The sequence below is a fragment of the Lachancea lanzarotensis genome, scaffold LALA0S04 (genome assembly GCF_000938715.1).
Source record: "Lachancea lanzarotensis genome assembly LALA0, scaffold LALA0S04, whole genome shotgun sequence".
In the NCBI taxonomy this organism is placed as follows: domain Eukaryota; kingdom Fungi; phylum Ascomycota; class Saccharomycetes; order Saccharomycetales; family Saccharomycetaceae; genus Lachancea; species Lachancea lanzarotensis.
This window is the reverse complement of record NW_019212882.1, coordinates 899,920-918,914: the sequence shown is the minus strand read 5'-3', so window position 1 is coordinate 918,914 and position 18,995 is coordinate 899,920. Positions and strand designations below refer to the sequence as shown.

The 18,995-nt window shown below is 44.3% G+C and overlaps 10 protein-coding genes and 1 non-coding gene across 11 annotated transcripts; 4 read left to right on the top strand and 7 right to left on the bottom strand.

The window, feature by feature from the left end:
* Positions 1-1,168: 1,168 nt before the first annotated feature.
* On the top strand, positions 1,169-2,290 carry LYS1 (LALA0S04e10154g1_1; the record flags this gene model as incomplete). The annotated part of the gene is made up of 1 exon (XM_022773026.1): positions 1,169-2,290. One exon carries the CDS (start codon positions 1,169-1,171, stop codon positions 2,288-2,290), a length of 1,122 nt encoding a protein of 373 aa, XP_022628432.1.
* Positions 2,291-2,440: 150 nt separating this feature from the next.
* Positions 2,441-3,649, bottom strand: MAK11 (LALA0S04e10132g1_1; the record flags this gene model as incomplete). The annotated part of the gene is made up of 1 exon (XM_022773025.1): positions 2,441-3,649. The coding sequence occupies one exon, from the start codon at positions 3,647-3,649 to the stop codon at positions 2,441-2,443; it is 1,209 nt and encodes a 402-aa protein (XP_022628431.1).
* A 300-nt stretch (positions 3,650-3,949) lies between these two features.
* On the bottom strand, positions 3,950-7,255 carry SPT23 (LALA0S04e10110g1_1; the record flags this gene model as incomplete). The annotated part of the gene is made up of 1 exon (XM_022773024.1): positions 3,950-7,255. One exon carries the CDS (start codon positions 7,253-7,255, stop codon positions 3,950-3,952), a length of 3,306 nt encoding a protein of 1,101 aa, XP_022628430.1.
* Positions 7,256-9,624: 2,369 nt separating this feature from the next.
* RAM2 (LALA0S04e10088g1_1) lies at positions 9,625-10,584 on the top strand (the record flags this gene model as incomplete). Its single annotated transcript, XM_022773023.1, has 1 exon — positions 9,625-10,584. The coding sequence occupies one exon, from the start codon at positions 9,625-9,627 to the stop codon at positions 10,582-10,584; it is 960 nt and encodes a 319-aa protein (XP_022628429.1).
* A 210-nt stretch (positions 10,585-10,794) lies between these two features.
* Positions 10,795-11,853, top strand: YVH1 (LALA0S04e10066g1_1; the record flags this gene model as incomplete). Its single annotated transcript, XM_022773022.1, has 1 exon — positions 10,795-11,853. The coding sequence occupies one exon, from the start codon at positions 10,795-10,797 to the stop codon at positions 11,851-11,853; it is 1,059 nt and encodes a 352-aa protein (XP_022628428.1).
* A 34-nt stretch (positions 11,854-11,887) lies between these two features.
* MND2 (LALA0S04e10044g1_1) lies at positions 11,888-12,868 on the bottom strand (the record flags this gene model as incomplete). Its single annotated transcript, XM_022773020.1, has 1 exon — positions 11,888-12,868. The coding sequence occupies one exon, from the start codon at positions 12,866-12,868 to the stop codon at positions 11,888-11,890; it is 981 nt and encodes a 326-aa protein (XP_022628427.1).
* A 279-nt stretch (positions 12,869-13,147) lies between these two features.
* MCO12 (LALA0S04e10022g1_1) lies at positions 13,148-13,579 on the bottom strand (the record flags this gene model as incomplete). Its single annotated transcript, XM_022773019.1, has 2 exons — positions 13,148-13,459; positions 13,571-13,579. 2 exons carry the CDS (start codon positions 13,577-13,579, stop codon positions 13,148-13,150), a joined length of 321 nt encoding a protein of 106 aa, XP_022628426.1.
* Positions 13,580-14,295: 716 nt separating this feature from the next.
* Positions 14,296-15,282, top strand: SWD2 (LALA0S04e10000g1_1; the record flags this gene model as incomplete). Its single annotated transcript, XM_022773018.1, has 1 exon — positions 14,296-15,282. One exon carries the CDS (start codon positions 14,296-14,298, stop codon positions 15,280-15,282), a length of 987 nt encoding a protein of 328 aa, XP_022628425.1.
* A 30-nt stretch (positions 15,283-15,312) lies between these two features.
* HCS1 (LALA0S04e09978g1_1) lies at positions 15,313-17,292 on the bottom strand (the record flags this gene model as incomplete). Its single annotated transcript, XM_022773017.1, has 1 exon — positions 15,313-17,292. The coding sequence occupies one exon, from the start codon at positions 17,290-17,292 to the stop codon at positions 15,313-15,315; it is 1,980 nt and encodes a 659-aa protein (XP_022628424.1).
* Positions 17,293-17,455: 163 nt separating this feature from the next.
* On the bottom strand, positions 17,456-17,980 carry ATP7 (LALA0S04e09956g1_1; the record flags this gene model as incomplete). The annotated part of the gene is made up of 1 exon (XM_022773016.1): positions 17,456-17,980. The coding sequence occupies one exon, from the start codon at positions 17,978-17,980 to the stop codon at positions 17,456-17,458; it is 525 nt and encodes a 174-aa protein (XP_022628423.1).
* Positions 17,981-18,859: 879 nt separating this feature from the next.
* LALA0_S04e09934r lies at positions 18,860-18,974 on the bottom strand. The gene is made up of 2 exons: positions 18,936-18,974; positions 18,860-18,904 (listed from the first exon to the last, which is right to left on the bottom strand). It is a non-coding gene; the product is annotated as a tRNA-Leu (tRNA).
* Positions 18,975-18,995: the final 21 nt, after the last annotated feature.

Sequence of the window (18,995 nt, the reverse complement as noted above, 5' to 3'; positions counted from 1 at the left end):
ATTGTACTCGAGTACAAATTTAATTTGAACTACTCACAAGATACGTTTCGCATCTCTTCTGTATATCAACAACCTTGAAATCAAACAACTAATTAGCCGCCGAGGCAACCACAAGAGTTATATCAGCTTCCTGAGCCTCTCCATGTGCTTGGAAACGGTGTACAAGGCGATTGCCTCTTTTCTCTGAGCTATTTACGAGTTGTTCGGCCGCAAATCGTTCAAATGAAAACGGATAATCGTACTTTCGTCATGTGAGCCTATCGGACAGTTCTGGTACGGCTGTGGAGCTTAGGTTTGAGACATCTTAACCGTGGCTACTTGCTGCTGAGGCCAGATTGAACGGCTTCCCACGATCGTTTGAATTTATTCATCATATCGAAGTTAAGTCAGTTTCATCCAATTGTCCCATTGCAAATCATCTACCCCCAGCACCTGCTAAAAAGCAACTAGGCTTTGATCTACCGCCGTGTTGTTCACCTACAGAAGCTTTTTTTCACCGAAACATAGACCATGAATTTCCCGGTTATAAGGATAAAGACACACAATGCAAACATGTCAAACGATCTTTCTCCAACGTTTCTCAAAAAACCTTTCATTTTAAAAAGTTGTTCTGGTCTCCATTGTCGAATTACAAAGATCTCATAGCTACAATCGGAATAATCTCTGACTTCTACGAGACCCGTTCTCTTCGCAATCTCAACAGAATAATACGAAAAGCACTCCAAACATGGACAGGTATGAATCGAGACATGCGTGTCCATGAATCACCCACGATATAATGTTCAAATGTGTTCGTTGCTCTTCGTTGCTCTTCGTTGCTCTTCGTTGACTCACCGCCCAACAACTTTGTCATTCTACTAATTTTGTGACGCCCAGTCACATGCCCTCATCCTTTGTCGAATTTCCCACCGGAAAAATCTCGAAGACAATTCCTGCGGAATTACAGTTTCTTTTGAAAGCTTAACTACTTCGAAAAAGCCTTACCTTGATGACTCTCTGGAGACCTTTTAAGATCATCGCTAAACCAGCATTCAACCAACATCTGGTATAAAAAGAGAAGGAATTCCTTGAATTGTAAGCCGCTTTCGAAATTCTCATCTTTGTTAGATCAACAATTGTGAAGTCAACATCCGTTTTCTCTCAAGAAATTGCAGCTAAAATCGTTAATATGGCCCCTGTTATCCTACACCTTAGAGCCGAGACTAAAGATCAAGAAGCCCGTGCGGCTTTGACGCCAAACACTGTGGAGAAGCTTTTATCTCAAGGCTTCAAAATTTACGTTGAAGAAAGTGATCAATCGACTTTCGATATCGAAGAATACAAAAAGGCCGGTGCTATAATTGTGCCTAAGGGTTCGTGGGTAAATGCTCCCAAAGATCGCATCATCATTGGCTTGAAAGAGCTTCCCGAAGAGGACACTTTCCCATTGGTACATGAACATATCCAATTTGCCCACTGCTATAAGAACCAGGCAGGCTGGAAAGATGTCCTAGGTCGTTTTAAGAGAGGCCATGGAACTCTTTACGATCTTGAATTTTTGGAAAATGACCAGGGCAGAAGAGTGGCGGCTTTTGGCTTTTACGCCGGTTTCGCCGGTGCAGCTCTCGGTTTGAAAGATTGGGCCTTTAAACAGACCCATTCTGACTCCGAGGATTTGCCAGGTGTCACTCCTTTCCCTAACGAAAATGAACTTGTGAAAGACGTCACCGCAGACTTGAAATCCGCCTTCAAAAAGGGTGCCAAGAAACCAACCGTCTTGATTATCGGTGCTCTTGGAAGATGTGGTTCTGGTGCCGTCGATATGCTACAAAAGGCTGGCATTCCTTCTCGCAACATTATCAAGTGGGACATGAAGGAAACGGCGCGTGGAGGTCCATTCCAAGAGATTGCTCAGGCTGATATTTTCATCAACTGCATTTATTTGTCGAAGCCCATCGCACCTTTCATTAACTCCGAGCTACTGAATGACAAGAAAAGAAAGCTAAGAACCATTGTTGATGTATCTGCTGATACTACCAACGTGCACAACCCTGTTCCTGTGTATACGATTGCGACCGTGTTCAGCAAGCCAACGGTTTTAGTGCCCACTTCCAGTGGTCCTAAACTCTCAGTGGTATCTATTGATCACTTGCCATCTCTTCTGCCAAGAGAGTCTTCCGAATTCTTCGCTCATGACCTCCTTCCTTCTCTAGAACAGTTACCAAATAGAGACCAGGCACCTGTGTGGGCTAGAGCTGAAGCTCTATATCACAAACACTGCGCTCGTCTCGCGAGAGGGTCGAAGATCTGAATCGACACGAAGAGACTGCTGGCAAGTCGTCCCAACTTTAATCACTGGCCTATCTTTTTCTTAACTTCAGTTTTTATAGATTCAACTACCTGTGATATACGGATTCGTGCGTAATGTACACTATATGCTAATTTCAACGATAATAATTGTTTATTCTAGTTGCACTTCGACTTTTTTGGACTTTGAACCTGATTTCTTGTTCTTTCTTCTCTTCTTGGTGGGCTTGGTGGTACCCATCATTATTTGCTTCAAATTCTCAGAATCCTCCTCGGGTTCACTCTGCTCACCGAGGTCGACCTCATCTGCGTCTCTTTTCTTCACAGTTTCGTATTTCTCAATTGTTTCGTCACACAAGGCAAGACAGTTCAACCTTTCACCACAATCATACACAGCAACTTGTTCTTTGCTTGCCATATCCCAGACGACTATTTTTCCGTCCGAGCTGATGGAAACCAAGTAATGGCCAAACTCATTTGAGTAGAATTTAAAGTCCTTGATGCGAATACTGTGCCCTTGCATACAGAAGTCCGGTGCTGAAGCTTCCTTCTCTTCTTCATCCTCATTTTCAACCTCTGCGTAAAGTTCTTTGGTCGCATACAAGGCGATTGAACCGTTTCCTTGACCAACCACTATGTATTCCTGATCATCAATTTTCTCGACTTCCATGTGCATGATTGAGGATCTCCCAGTGTCTATCTCGCGGTGCACTTTCGCGGTGGAAGTCTTGTAAATCAGAACCTTGTTAAGCAGAGCCACTGCGAAAAATTCACCGTCATTGCCACACCATCTTACGGATTGTCCGTTTTGGTTATATTTTTTGAGCTTCAAGACTCCAGCTTTTTTCAGAGTCATGAGGTTCCACAGTCTAATCGAATGATCTTCGCTCACACTGATGGCGATTTTACTGGAAGGATGAATGTCGAAATCGTTAATCCGCGCTGTGTGTCCCTTCAAAGTTCCAAAATTTTCCCAGTCTTTGACCCTCCAAACTGCCAAGTTGTTGTCCTCCGATGAAGACAATAGCCATCTACTGTTTCTAGCAGGCTTACCTTCTGTCTCACTTTGGTTTTCGTTTGACTGGGCACCTCTGGAGAATTTCAAAGCCGTTATCGAGCCCTGATGGCTCATCAAGTTCCCCAGTTCTTTACGCTTCTGCAAGTCGTAAATTCGAATATGCTCGTCATTGGAACCAGAGACTAAGTATCTATTCGATATGTCTGCACATTTCACACTCAACGCATGCGCTTGGAAGTGGAATATTGGTGTGAAAAAAGGTGTCTCAGAAGACAAATCTACCGACAAACATAAAATATTGTGTTCATACGAACCTACCACAATTCGAAACTGATTATGGACCATCCTTAAAGTCCTTGCTTCCACTTGTTAGACTAAGAGCTCATCTCATCTCATCTCATCTCATCTCATTATATATTACAAGCTACTATAATTTTCCAAAAATTTTACCGAATCCAAGTGTCACGAAAATACTACGAAATTTTGATGATGGTGGTTTGAAGACCAAGCATAACGAGCTCATCGTTAACTTGAGATCACCTCTCGAACGGTACAATGTTCAGTTGATTCTTTGCAAAATTCGTTAACAATAGTAATGCATAAATCGTGAACTATATATATATATATATACGTATATATATATACCTAGCTGGCACCCTCTATTATGCCGGATTGAAGGCTATTCAACGAGCCCTTGAATACGCCTTTGACGCGTTGATTGCCTAACATGACTTTGACAAGTCCTTCACGCAAATACTCGGACAACGCTTCTGACCAATGGTGTACAGTGTTTCCGTCGTGACCGAATTCGTAGATCAAGAAAGAAGACAGCAGTATAATGGTGAGAGGTAACCAGAAGAACAGCAGCATTTTGTCGTTCTGAAAATTCTGTCTCTGCTGGAAGAATCGATTGAGACGTGCTTGTAATGCATCCTCTTCGTCCTCAGATGACGCTTGGGAATCCTCAACCGCACTGGACGACAAGCCCAAAATATGCTCCTCTGATTCCGGCGTGCTACTCCGCAATGCTCCAATGTGCTTCTCCTTGCCAGGGCTGGGGAAAAGATCATCGTATTTAGGTAGTTCATCATTCAGTGCGGTCAACATGCGGTTCCAGATAGAGTTTTCTGTCGAATTGTGGGTAATGGCGTTGGATGTACTGGCATGGCCACTGGGGGGTCTGTCAACAAGGCGTTGCTCATCGAGTGGTCTGGAATCGCTAACAACAGACACAGGAGAGGGCTCACGGGGTGTGGAGTTGACATCGGCGGCGGTTTGAACAGACTCTTCGTCGTCGCCCAACAGACCTTCGTCGCCATCTTCTTCGTAGTCCTCGATATCTCCGTCATCATCAGAAAGCGTGTCTTCGGTCATCTTCGATATATGCACCTGCAGATTGTCGTTCAAAGACGCTAACGAACCTGCATCGAAAACGGAAGACTGGAAACTGCTGTCAGATAGTTTTCTCCCCATACTTGTTGAGTGCTCTTCACCACTGTCGACATCCAGGATGTCCAACACCTCGTTCAGGTAATCCTCGTATCTCTCGTCGTCGGTATCATGGTTGGCAACAAATAAATCCCGTGGGGTAGCACCATTCATCGCCTCAATTTGAATGTTCGCCTTGCATTGCACTAGTAATCTGATGATCTTAGCGTCTCCATTCAAACATGCGAAATGAAGCGGAGAAAAACCAAAGGAGTCTCTAGCATCTACTCTCGCACCTTTTCTCACAAGTGTTAAGGCCAGCTGATGGTACCCCTTCAAACATGCAAGGTGTAACATAGTTTGACCTTCTTCATCGCACATGGACAAATTGGAGCTTGAGTTGAGTAACTTGATAACTCTCAGCAATAGACTCTCGTCTGAGTACAGAAGCTGGGTCGATTCCATCTTGTACTGATTTTGAGATCCATTGTTTCCGCCGTTGTTGGGCGAACTGTTGTCTGAACCACTATCGTGGCCAACAATCCGTTTAGCAATGTTACGTGCATCTTCTAACTTTCCATTCATTTTCAAACCAACGATTTGTAGTGCTAGTTCGATCAGCTGCCTGTCAGTATCATCCACATAAGTGAAAATAGCTTTACTACTAGACATCACTCCGAGCAGATCTGCATCATGTTCTTCCTTTTCGAATACGGAAACCAAAACTTCGCCTGCCTTCGAAGAGGGTGGAAGATATGTTACCAACGTCGAATCCGACCAACATTGGGTTGAGAGCGCCTTATTTTCACCAAATTTGACAATCATACCAGGTTTGAAGTTGCTACCAAGCAAAGTGATTTCTATCCCACCCTTGACTGGACCTTGTGCTGGAATGACACGTTGAATGAAAGGAAATTTCACAGGAGAATGATTTGCGATATCGGAAATCTCACGCAGCATGCTATTTGTCGCCGTCATGAGAGAGCTGGTAGGTTTTGTCTCCTGCAAAACTTGGGGTATCGAATGAGTAGATGAAGATTTCGAAGGCGGCTTAGCGAAGTTCGAGACCGGTAGAGGCCTGATGAAATCTTGATTGTAAAAGTTAGACGGTGCCAATTCTACGGAGGTTCTTTTACGTTTGTTGCTCGTCGCCATCTCGTGTCTGGAGGCCGAGAAACCAGGTGTACTTCGGAACCTGGGGAAGTCGGCAGTGTTATGATCAGTCGCGTGCGTCTCTGAGCTATCGCCTCCCATAGAAGTGGGAGAAAGCATATTTTCGCCTTTTGCGCCCAAATGAATCAAATCGTCTCCCGGTTTATAGTTTTCCAAACCACTCAAATCGCTTGTTGAAGTGACGTGTGGCACTTCACTGCGCTCACTTCGCGATCCGTCGGTTATATTGGTCAAATCAACTGCGGAACCATGCTTCGATACGACATCAGACGACTCCTTATTCGATTTCTTATCCATGATCATGATAGGGCCAGTGACACTCTTTGCAAGCACCTCTTGACGGGCATTTCTAACCAGGAACAAAATTTTGAAACCCTCAGGTTCTTTATGGTGCCTACAATAACAGACGATTCTTGCCGAAAGATCAAACATTTTGAAGCGGCTATTGCAGTTTTGGTCCTTGATAGAAAAAACTTGCCGGCTGTTAAACACCACCGCACGTCTGTTTTCGTTGTTACACCAAAGCATATTATCACACAAGCCAGACTTCCGTCTAGAGGCTCTGCGTTGTTCACGTTTCACGCAGCGGCTGCAGACGTACGTAGGCTTTCCATTCGATGCGCACACCAAGAAACTCTCCAAATAAAGCATCTCATTTTGGATTTCCTGAGGATACGTGCTAATGTCGTCCTCAAGGTACCATTTTTGCTTGGTGATACAGTCGGTGGGCAAATGGACGACATACTCGCGAGGTGGCGGAGAGATTGCCAGCTCCAACTTGATCTGAGTCTCCACACGAGAAGTTGAGGGCATACCAGATACCGAGAGTTTGTAAGGCAGGGAGTCTTCAGGGATGTTCAAAAAGTCAGTAGGGTTGAGATAAGCCGATTGAATGGACTTGGACCTACCGAATTGCAAGGTCTGGTCCACTAGACGCTCGCATCCTCTGCTGTAGCTTCTAGGATGCTGCTCCGAAGCGGTATCGGACGTGTTGGCGTCATAAAGAGCGTGGATATGATCCCTTGATTCCAAGGGATCTGCAATGGACAGGGGATCCAAGGGACTAGTAGATTTTTCGTTTGTACCTGGGAAGCTCCCTAGAAGATCTGAAGTAGCTAGTGCGGGCACTGACGACGACGACGAAGACATGGGCTGATTCTGCGAGTTGATGGTGTAGTTGGAAGGTGGCTGCTGCAACATTTCCGTGTTGATGAACGTAGTGAACAAGTCGTCGTCTGGGTGCTTCCCAGGTTCGTTTTCGAGGTCATAGTTCACGTTTTCGTTGCCTGTCCCAGTCAGCAGAAAATCTTCCAACAGTTCAGTTCCCATCATGTCAGTATCTTGCTGCATCTTGTCCAGGGATCGTCACAGTTATAATATACGCCAGCTGCGATGAATGTAGCAAAATTGAAGCGAAAATGAGCCAAAAGTGTGCAACTCAATGTTTCTCAAGAACCTTTTTTCCTTAGGCTCCGAATGCTAACGATCTTGTTCTTGCCACAACACCCGATATGTGTTGGTCAAAGAATAAAAAATTCCTACCAGAGAGATGATACGCACTTCAGCGTGAAAGATGGAGCACTCGATAGTCCCGATAATCGCTGCAGTTGCTGTTTGTGTGTGTTCCCAACTGTTTCGTAACAATGTTGGATTAGTGGGTGATGAGGTGGTATTATAAAATCCAAGAGATCACGGTAGACGAAGAAACTATCTGCAAGCTGGGCCGATAAAGTAGCTCAGTATAGGCTGTGTGAGTTTATAAACAAGGGTTAACCGTTTTTTTTAACTCTGAGGGGCGTATTATAACACTATTTTGAGGACCAGGAACTCCATATACACGCCAATCTTCAAACTATTGGGGGATAGAATAATACGGTCACGTGACGTGTAGAATAGCTACGTTAAAAATACGTTCAAACAAGTGTCAAGACCTTTCTTTGAGCTTAATCCCGGTGTCTACTAGCAGCCGTTAAGCAAGATGATCATTTGCTGTACTGTGCATCCACAATTTCGTGCAGATCCGTACTGTCACTTTTATCTTTCCGTTTGGCGAGGAATGTCCCATCCATGCCAGGTTCCTACAGCGGTGCTGGGCAAGTAGGGAAGATTCCAGTGTCGCTACAGAGACCAACGGAGCAAAGAAAACAAGAAAGTCCTGAAACAGCTAATCTTCTTGAAACTAAGTAGACCGATCCAGCCCCGTGAGCCAGAAGGGATTACTTTATGCACGCATTTAGGTTGTGGCACACAGTTTAAGGTTTCTTGCTGTTTGATGTTGTGTGTGTGTGTTTTGAGGTTCAGCCTTGTTGCAACGGCTGCTTATGGGTCTGAAAATCTCAGATAAGGCAAAAAAGCTACACGTCTAGTCTTGGCAAAGAGTAAATGAAACGGATTACGGATGGATTAACCCTTTAGTTCTTCGCGGACGACTCATTACAGACTCGTGCGACACATACACGTTGTCACAAGGCCTCAGGTGCGATGATAACCCGTTGGTGACACAGTTGTGGGACTGTGGGATAAATGATGGGTAGTACGATCTAATATATTTTTTTGCCATGGCGACATCTACTTGTTCCTCCGGTCGTTTCTCAGGTCGACAAGTGGGTCTGCATACGGCCCATGTGTTGCTGCGTCATTGAGGTTCAAATTTTGAGTTTGTTTCGGATCATGAAGATCCTGACGTTTTGTCCAGAAGCATTCTCGAGCCCCATCAAAGGGAAAAGCATTCTTGGCGAGAATTTCCTAGGGTCGTAACAGCCTCGAGTTTCAGAAGGATCGAGTTCGCGATCTCAAAGATTCACCAAGGCACATCTGGGACCCTAGGAAATTTGTGGTCAGTGCATTCTGATGGTCCAAAAATAAGTGGCTGAAGATGTGGTTTGGTGCAGACCAGAGTAGAGCGTCACTAGATACGGAAGAAATGGCAGGGTGCAACTTATTCCCAGCCTTCTGTCAGCAATTGAGAAGGACTGCGTGTCAAGGGTATGTTTTCTCAAACAGTTCTTTCTCGAGAGATCTACTTGAGCAAGGCTCGAAAACTTCAATGAGTTCTTCTCGGGGTTTTCAATGGCCTTGAATAATAGGAACGTTTCTTAGATGGTTAATAAGTCGAATCAATATTGTGATGACAGCATATTCCAAAGTGACAATAATCTGCCAAACGGTCGATGGCAACGAATACTAGGAAGGGCTTGGCTGAGAACGACACATCTCAAAGTCTCCCATTTTTTTGCAGATGAAATGAGGACTGGTGCGATCCATTATGGAAAATGAAATCATAGAAACAATCAGAACTGGACTGACTCGTCAACTGAAAACAGTTTTTTACGAGGGCACTCTGCCTCTCTGGAAATTTGTATTCAAATCAGGTCTTCCGGCCTCTAAAACCTTTCAGATACCTCACAATTGCTTCACTTTGATGCCCTTTCCTTCAGATTGTGAGGTCCAGTCACGTGACATGAATAATACGTATATCCACGTATGGGTTTATAGTGTAGCTGATGAGACCAGGATGTAAAGAACACCCGTAGATCAGTCAAATTAAAACCAGTACGAGCTTTGGATATCCGTTAACTTCTCCCTGACGTCAATTGAAAGAATATCTAGCTCAATTTCAATACTTTTTATCTTCTTTTGTTGAACTTTAGCTCACGAACTTGAAATTGGTAAACTACTCACTCCAGTGAAAGCTATATACGAAACACACCATTTGCGATATGACTGAAACCGCTTCCCTTTTCGATACTGGTGGGTACAATTACGATGATGTGGAGCCTCTTCCGATTTCTGATGATCAAAGCGATGGGCTGTGCCAAATTCTGTATGACGACGAGTACCGGCAAGTGATGGGCATTGCCAGGGCTCTTTTCAAGAATCAGGAGGTCTCCGATAGAGCTCTCCACGCAACTGCTGAGACGATTGAGCTGGTTCCGGCGTTCTACACCATGTGGAATTACCGCTTCCAGATCGTCAAACAGCTATTTGGGACAGATGAGGCCAAACTCAACGCAGAGCTCGATTGGCTCGATGAGTTCACTTTGAATAACCCTAAGAATTACCAGATATGGTCTTATCGCCAGGCTCTGTTGGGTATCCATCCAAATCCTGGATTCCTTCGCGAACTACCCATTTTACAATCGATGATCGATGATGACACCAAAAATTACCATGTCTGGTCCTACCGTCGCTGGTGCGTGAACTTCTTTCAAGGATTCGAGCACGAGTTGCCATTCGCGTCCGCTCTAATATCGCGCGATGTATATAACAACAGCGCTTGGTGTCATCGAATGTTCGTTCTTAAATCCCAGTTCAAGTCACGGCCGCCAGCGGACCTCATAACAACCGAACTTCATTACACAAAGGCTAAAATTGAGCTTGCGCCACAGAACATCAGCTCGTGGAACTATCTTCGCGGTCTTTATTCGGAGTATTTAGAAAATACTTTTGATCCCGAAATTATAGCTTTTGCAAGGAGTTTTGTTGCCGACGTTTTTGAGCTTCCACAAACGCCACCGCAAATTTTATCATCATATGCTCTTGAAATGCTTGCTTACATTTACTCTCAAGACCTAGAAACCTTTGCTAAGGCTAGATGTGCTTACAAGGCTTTAGCGAATACCTATGACCCTATACGCAAGAATTTTTGGGATTTCAAAATCCGTTCTCTGAAAGCCTGAAAAGATTCAAAGGTTCCAGCCAATGTGGATGTTATGAGCTATGGAAAGATCTTCTCTTGAATTGTCTTTTGTTGGTCGTTTTGTCTGTTGTTCTTCCTGGTACTGCCAAATTTTTCAACCTCATCAAATCTCGAGCTCATCGCATCAACTGCAGCAGGAAAAGAACAGAAACAGAGAAAACTAACAGACGGTATCGAACCATTAAAGAGGATGAGTGGGGTAGATAGAATTTTGGGGAACATCTATGTTGGGCCGTGCCAGCCTATCATCGACCATGTACCTTTGAAGGCTGATTACAACATTTCACACATCCTGTCTGTGATGAAGTTCGAGGTGCTTCCAGAATACCTCATACGGAAAAACTACACCATCAAAAACATTCCTATCGACGATGATGAGACCACTGATATTCTACAATTTTTAAATGAAGCGAATGTGTTCATGGACCATTGTCTTTTCCCGCATGAGCCAGAATACAATCCTAAGAAAGTGAGCTTCAAGAAAAAACCACAGCAGAATGGTGTTTTTGTACACTGCCACGCAGGAGTTTCGAGGTCTGTGACCTTCGTTGTTGCATACTTGATGTATCGCTATGGACTGAATCTAAAGTCAGCACTGTATGCTGTAAAACGGAAACACCCCGGAGCTCAACCAAACGATAATTTCATGGAACAGCTAAGAATATATGAGGAAATGGGTTCCTGTCTTGTCGACAATGACAACCAAGGCTATAAAGTTTGGAAGTTGGCCAATTCTGTAAAAGAAGATGTCACTGGGGAAACTATATTGGCTCAAGAAGACACATTCAGAAATGACGACCAGAAGAGGATGCAAGAAATGACCCCCGAGGAACTCGCTGAGGTGTATGCCATACGGTGCAAGAAATGTAGACAGCGTCTTGCATTGTCTACCTCTTTTATTAAGCATGAGCCTCCAAGTAAGGAATCGACTGAAGGGCATTTTATCAGAAGAACGGCAGGTGGCAGAAGAATTGTCGATATCCAACAGTCTCAAGATATGTGCTCTCACTATTTTGTGGAACCGCTAAACTGGATGAAGGAAGAGCTCCAGGGAAAACAGGAGCTGGAGGGCAAGTTCAGTTGTCCCAATTGCTCGTCTAAGGTCGGCGCGTATAACTGGAAAGGTTCTAGATGCAGTTGCGGAAAATGGATGGTGCCGGCAATCTACTTACAAAATGCGAAGGTCGACAGATTGGGATTTTCTCAAAAAGTGTTACCAAACATGGTTGGGTCGGGGTTAGCTAGATAAGTAGTAAGAGTGATTAGATTTGCAAAGAGTGGCATCATTCGCAGTCGCTAGAGTCAAAGGTTACTCTACGCTCTGAGCGTCGATGAAGGACGGCTGGATTTCGAAGAGGCGTTGCGCCCGACATTGGCGTGGTCATACCTAAGGCTTGGTTTCTTATGGGTGGGAGTAAAGAGGGTTGCTGCGTTTCGCCATGGGGTTCTGACTCGTCGAAGCTGTACCCATTATAAGTATTTTCAACGTCGTAAGGATGGCCGAGACTATCAATATGAGACGTCTCTATGAATTGCTGAACTGTTCGCTCTGAGCGCTCTGCACTAGGAAGTACGACACCAGAAACCTGTGTGTCAGAGTCCTGCTCTTCTTCCCCATCAATTCTTGCAAATTCATCCCCGTAGTCGTAGGACGTTTCGTCTTCCTGCACGTCTTGGTCCAAATCGATGTCCATGTCTGGAGGAGGAGGGGAAGGACCAGGAGAAGGAGGCGAACGCTGAAGGCCGTGGGTCGGCAGTTCAGCATTTTCGCCTTCAAACCTGTTCATGCGAACGTGGCCGTCACTGTGTGTTACTCGGTTACTCTCCAATTTTTCTTCTTCTTCCGCGTGCTTGGCCTCAAGTTTGGAAAATTCTTGTTGCTCTTTCATAGTGAACTCTATACCAATCGGCCTGATAGAGTCCCACCCTATCGATCGTATCCTCTCTAGTTGTCTCTCATGCAACTCTAACTGCATTTTGAACTCGTTGAAATGCGGCCTGTAGGGTCCTACTCTTGAATAGAACGGTTGTTCGGTGACCGCTGAATACGCGGCCAAAGACGGTAGATTCAGCTGTTTTCTCACTAGAGCTTGGCTCTTACGTTCAGCACTCAAACGTGGGTTCCATGATCGTGGATCAGCCTTACGAGAACTTGGTTCTTCCAAGGTCTTGAAAACAGGAAGATCTTTTAAAGGTAGAGCTTGTGAGGTATGAGCAGAGGCATCCATAGCTAGATTCAAGGAGCTTAGTAGCGATAAGTTCATTGTACCGCTAAATTTTGGTTCGGGTGGCTATCGTTTTTAGACAACTTCGTTTTCTCAGTGTCTTCCCATCAGCAGTAGTAGATGTCGGAAAACGGAGCTAGAGGTAACTTACTTACTTATCTTTAGAAAATAGACAAAAACTATAAAAGAGTCCGGCGAGCGAGGCTTTCAAACTCCAGAATTCGTCGACCGCACTGGACCTAAGTATATCCCTGTGGATAGGTCCGTTATAGCGATTTAAAAAAGGTGCTTTTTCTAAAACTGGAAAACTCACAACTCTTAGCGTTTTTGCTGATATTCTGTTTGTTGCTGGTGCACAGACCTGGCTGGACCGCGACCCAATTCCTCGACCCGCTTGAAAACACCGTCCAGAAATCCGTCTAGAGGCGTCTCTTTCCTAAAACACTTGCTGCGTTCTGCAAATCGTGCCAATCTGCTGTATAGGGCATCGCCCCAGTCCAAATATCGTCTCAGATAGTTTTTCAGATCTGAGTGTTCATATGCCAATACGAGACCTGTATTTCGACGTAAACCGGCTAGTATCATGGATATCAGGGCCAGATCAAAACCTAGATGTGCTAGCTGTTTGAGCTACGGTGAAATGCGGAGCTTCCCTGCAAGGGGAGGAAGGCTCCCAGAGAAGTTAGTGATGCGCTTTTTGGTGTGTCAGTGCAGAGAAAAAGTGGGCGACTAAGAACGTACTGAAGTCATGGCAATAGTGATGGATTGTGTGTTGAACGATGCTGAACTTGGCAATTGATCATGTAGCGTGCGTAGTTACACTAGGTAAGAATCGATGAGATTTGACACTTATTTAACAGTCACGCGACGAGATTTCTGAAAAGAGAACCTTTATGAAAAAACAGAAGCTGTTTCGATTGAGACGTATTGAGTTGGTCCAGAATATTTATACGGCGTGGATTCTCTCAATAGGGTTCGAATTGTCTTTCCAACCAAGTAAAAGGCGTCCAGATCGAGAAAAACAATTATCACCTTATACCAAACTGACACCGATGACAGCGCAACTGCTAAACATATTTTGAATTTGAGATACCCACCCATTTATTTTACCTTTCAACAACCCGCATATATGACCTTCCTTCCCTGTCGTGAAAAGTTAATTATTTGTCGTTTACACCTCTCCTGGCCTTATTTTTTGGCTTCAAGTTAGCCGATTTTGAAAGTTTAACATTCATTCGAAGGCTCTTTTTTACTACAAATCAATTACATCACTCAGTTCTTGTTCGATGGATACTCTTCTCTCTTTATGCGTGTGTCGCTGTCGCCTCATTACACTCTCCATAAAGTTAGTTTTTCTTAGTAGTTAGTATAGTCTGAAAAATATTGAAATTTACACTTCCAAATCAACGACAAACCTACAAAACAAGTACTGAACCGACCCAAGTGCGTGCTCAAGACCTTTGAGCATGTCTCTAGATATCAACAAGGACAATCTTGCGAGTTTTCGACCCGTCAAGACTTTTAAGCCCGGCGATAATGAGCTGGCGCCCGTGACATCATTAAATTTTGATGACCATGGTCGATACCTGTTGACAGCATCTGCTAACGATAATATGCATCTCTATGACGCTATGAACTGCAGATTTCTAAACACCGTGGCGTCCAAGAAATATGGCTGTCACTCTGCAAAATTCACACACTCTCAAAACGAATGTGTGTACTCGTCCACTATGAAGAGTTTCGATATCAGGCACCTGAATCTAGAAACAAATCAATATCTGCGGTACTTCACGGGACATGGTGCGCTGGTTAGCGATTTGGAAATGAGTCCGCTCAATGATACTTTTATTTCTGCGTCTTACGATGAATCGGTACGGCTGTGGGATTTACGCACGTCTAAAGCGCAAGCCATAGTACCGAGCCTGGTACCGAATTGCATTGCATACGACCCAAGCGGCTTGGTATTTGCGCTAGGTAATCCAGAAAACTATGAAATCGGTCTGTATAATCTCAGAGAACTCAAAAATGGCCCTTTTCTCGTTATTAAAGTCAATCCTACCTTCCACCAGTGGAACAAGCTTGAGTTTTCCAATGATGGTAAATACATCCTTCTGGCATCGTCTGCTGGAAAGCAAATTATTTTGGACGCGTTTGATGGGTCGCAACTCTTCGAACTGTCTGGAACTAAACCTTTCCCTCTGCGAGAGTTTATGGACGCCGGATCCGCGTGCTTCACACCAGACGGCTCGTTCACACTGGGCACCGACTACGCTGGTAAAATCGCTATATATAACCACTCCGAATCTGTCAGCGGCAAGACCCTCAAACCGTGCGCATCTATTACTGCCGCTCCGGACTCTTGTCCCAGAACCATTGCATTCAATCCAAAATACAGCATGTTTGTCACTGCCGATGAAAGTGTTGATCTATATGTTTTTGATGAACTGATATAGACGATGTAATAAATGTATACGCGAAGCCAGTCACAATACTTCGCTAAGGTCCGGATACCGTATTTCACTGTTGTCCTCTGACCACCTCACCCACCTTTCAAGAAACTTGACCTTGCTTCGTTCTAAAGTCTCCATATTACCAATGACGCATAATTGTCGCTTTGGCCTCGTCATAGCCACGTTGAGTCTTCTTTCATCGGCCAAGAAGCCCACTTCAAAATTGTCGTTGCTTCTCACTAGGGACAGAATAATGACGTCCTTCTCTCGGCCTTGGAAACCGTCGACTGTAGAAATTTCGACCAGTGGGTATTGGGCATGCACCAGCTTTTTGAGCAGCGAGACCTGAGCATTGTAGGGAGCGATGATACCAATTGATTCCTGTGAGATGTTACTATTGATTAAATTGAAAACGTGGTGTAGCGCTAGGTAAGCCTCGTTCTCGTTGAGTTTTGATGAAAGTGCACCTGCATCGGTAAAATCCTCATCTCTTTCAGGACAATCGCCAGCTTGTGTGTCGTACCATAGCAAAGGTGCCTCCGTGTTCTCGTTAATATCAGCGGCTGGCAAATCTGCGAGAGTCCAATTCGCGACTGCGTCAGCTGCTTTCAGTTTCCCACCGTACATTTCTTGAGATGAAAAAGCCATGATCATGGTGTTCATACGATATTGCGTATCCAGAAGGTTTCTAAAAGAATCACCATATACCTTCACCAATCTGTCAAATAGTGTAGTTGTCAGTGCTCGTTTCACTGCGTCATTATTTTCTGTCTTGATGGTCGGAGGGAGCTGCTTGTTATCTCCAGCTAGAATCAGCTTCTGCATGTTCGATTTGTAATGAGATATCAGCGGAATCCAGCACTGTGGTTCCAAGCTTTGTGACACTTCGTCGATGATCAGCGTGTCGAACAGATGATCTGTATGCGAGTAGCAATTGACTAATTCCCGTGCGCTTGAACCATGCAGGGTAGAAACAATTACTCTAGCGGAAAGTATAAGGTCTGTCACCACTTTTTGCTCGCGGGCTCTCAACTCTTTGCGTAAGATTTTGACCTCATTCCAGCTCGCTTTCCGATCCTTGTATGATTTCAGTTTTTTGACCTTCGCAATAGTGTCATCAATTTCTTTCGAGATGTCTCTGACGATAGCGCCAGCATCGCCACTTTTGGAGAGAACCTCTAATGAATGAGCTAAGTTCTTCTCTAAAAGACGTGCCGGATGTCCAATTCTAAGTAGATTTTGCCCTGGCAAGACCTTTGCAAGACGCTCCAAAATTGTATCGACAGAAATGTTTGACGGTCCACACACTAAAACACGATGACCCTGATCGCACAATTGGCGGATTAGCTCGACCAAAGTATGGGTTTTACCAGTCCCTGGCGGGCCATGAATGATGCTGATTTTATTCTGCAGCGAAAAATCGATTGCATCCTTTTGGGAGGAATTGAGGTTGGCGTCAAAGAACTTAGTATCCAGTTTGTCTTTCCTAGGGATGAATTTCGCTTCATTCAGGAGGTATTGCATGACTTCATTGTTGGGTGTACCTTCGATTTCGCATAGTTTTCGCAATGTTGACTGCATGCGTTTATAAGTGATAGTGTTTGTTGTTTTCAGCAAGCAAAGCGTAGTGGCATTGTACAAACTCAAGGCATTGTTCTCTTGAGCTTCGTCGATTGCAATGGTGATCATTTTATCAGAACTTTTGGTTACCACGCCTTCACAGGATATGCCATCTTTCTTACCACTGGAAGGTCTCACCAAGACTAGATCTCCGTTTCTTACTTCTCCACGTATCAGTTCATGAGTGAATGCCGCGTCGGGACCAAGCTCCACGTATAATTTCCCTGCTAACCCAGTGCGAACGTTCTGCAACGCTAGATGGTTGATAGCTAACCCTTTACCAACCAATTGAGAAATAGGAAGCGACTGCAAAAGCTGCGTGGTAATTTCGACATCCTGGGATTGCTCGTAGGTGATACTTTCTAGGAAGCTTTGTCCCAATACTTTGTTCATGTCTGTAAATAGCTGCTAGCGATGTCTTTGAAGGTTGAAATTGGTCGAAATTCTAAGATCAGTGGACTGATATTTCATGGCCGATAGTGTATAACAAACTCGCACGGAATGTATAATATATTCGTTCCTACATGACTTACAAAAGGTTATAGCACCGGTACTTCTACATAACAGTCAAGTCGCCAAACTTCTCCTTGTAGCCTGGGACTTCCCATCTGCCCTTCTTGACCATTTCCTCGACCTTGGCGTCGATATCAGGTCTGCTCTTTGCCAGTTCTTCCACGGTCAACTCGTCGAAAGGTCTGGCAGACTCGATATTCTTCAAAGTGTCATTGAGATCCTTTAGTTCTTGGGCAACGAATTTTTCAGTTTCCTTAGCGTTTTCCAAGGCTTGGGACTCAAAAGCCTCAATAGTCGAGACCTGCTTCTTGACGTCGACTGTCACAGGTTTGTAGGATTTGTAGAAGGATTCGATCTTGTCGATGACCTCAGAATTTTTTAAAACCGAACGGTAATGTTCGAAGTCCACAGCTTTTGGCTGAACTTGTAGATCCAATAGCTTTCTGCGAGCCTCATCGTTTCTCTTCTTGAACGAGGTCAATTGTGTGGCGGTCTTTCCCGTTAATTTGAGGGACGAGATAACGGAAGCCCAGTCCAACTTGGTAGCGGCAGATTTGGCAATAGACATGGTGAAATGTAAATGCAAAGTATATTAGTTGCTGGCCTTTAAAACCTAACGAAAACAGGTACAAAAAGGTGTTTTGGACAGCTTCAAGTTTCGTAAAATAATCAAACCAACGAATACTAGCTTGAAGTGGATCAACGACTTGAGATTGTAAAGAATCGACCTCCTTTTCAATACGTTTTAACCCTATCTTCTGGAATTTCGGCTTCAAAGTATATATGTTCGAATGCTTGAAATCAAAAAGTTTTTTGGCTTGATGTCGTCCACCTCGTTAAAAGGTATCTGGAACTGCTCAACCAATGAGAATCGTTTCTGAGAAGCAGAATGTGTAAAAGTGTAAGCGACTAGGGGTAAAGATGCTTGAGTTGTTAAATAACCGGCAGGAAATCAGCGTTGTGAGAATTATATTGATGTGCTTTCGTTTGCCCGGAATGAAACTTTCCGGTTGAAAATTCAATCAAACCATAGTACTATGAAGAATCACGTGACACTATGGAATATGATCACTCTGATTCTTTTCGGTAACATGCACGAATCATAGGTATCGCTCAGCTCTGAATATGGGCTGTTACATATCATAGATCCTGCCTGGCTCCTTTCATTCTCGCTTGTAGGAGCCCTGGCCTTTTTGTTCGTAGTTTGTTTGCGACAACCCTCTGAAGCTCTACACAGAGCCCAGCAGACCCAGAGTCTTTCCTTTAAAAATACAGCAAAGGCACGATAAATTCAGAACAGTACGTACGCTTTTTAGGTAACCAGCAATGGGGTTTATTGTGCTTATGTCTTCGGTTTACGTCACCCACGTATGTGCATCGATTGTGCCATTTGGGCAATCTTCTACCCAATAATCTGGTCGCTTCCCAAAAATTTTGAAAAAAATAATGGTTGCTAAGAGATTCGAACTCTTGCATCTTACGATACCTGAGGATTCCGCTGTTTTACAGCGTCAAGATATTTATCTTGAATCAGGCGCCTTAGACCGCTCGGCCAAACAACCTTGTTGTGAAATTTACGTAGA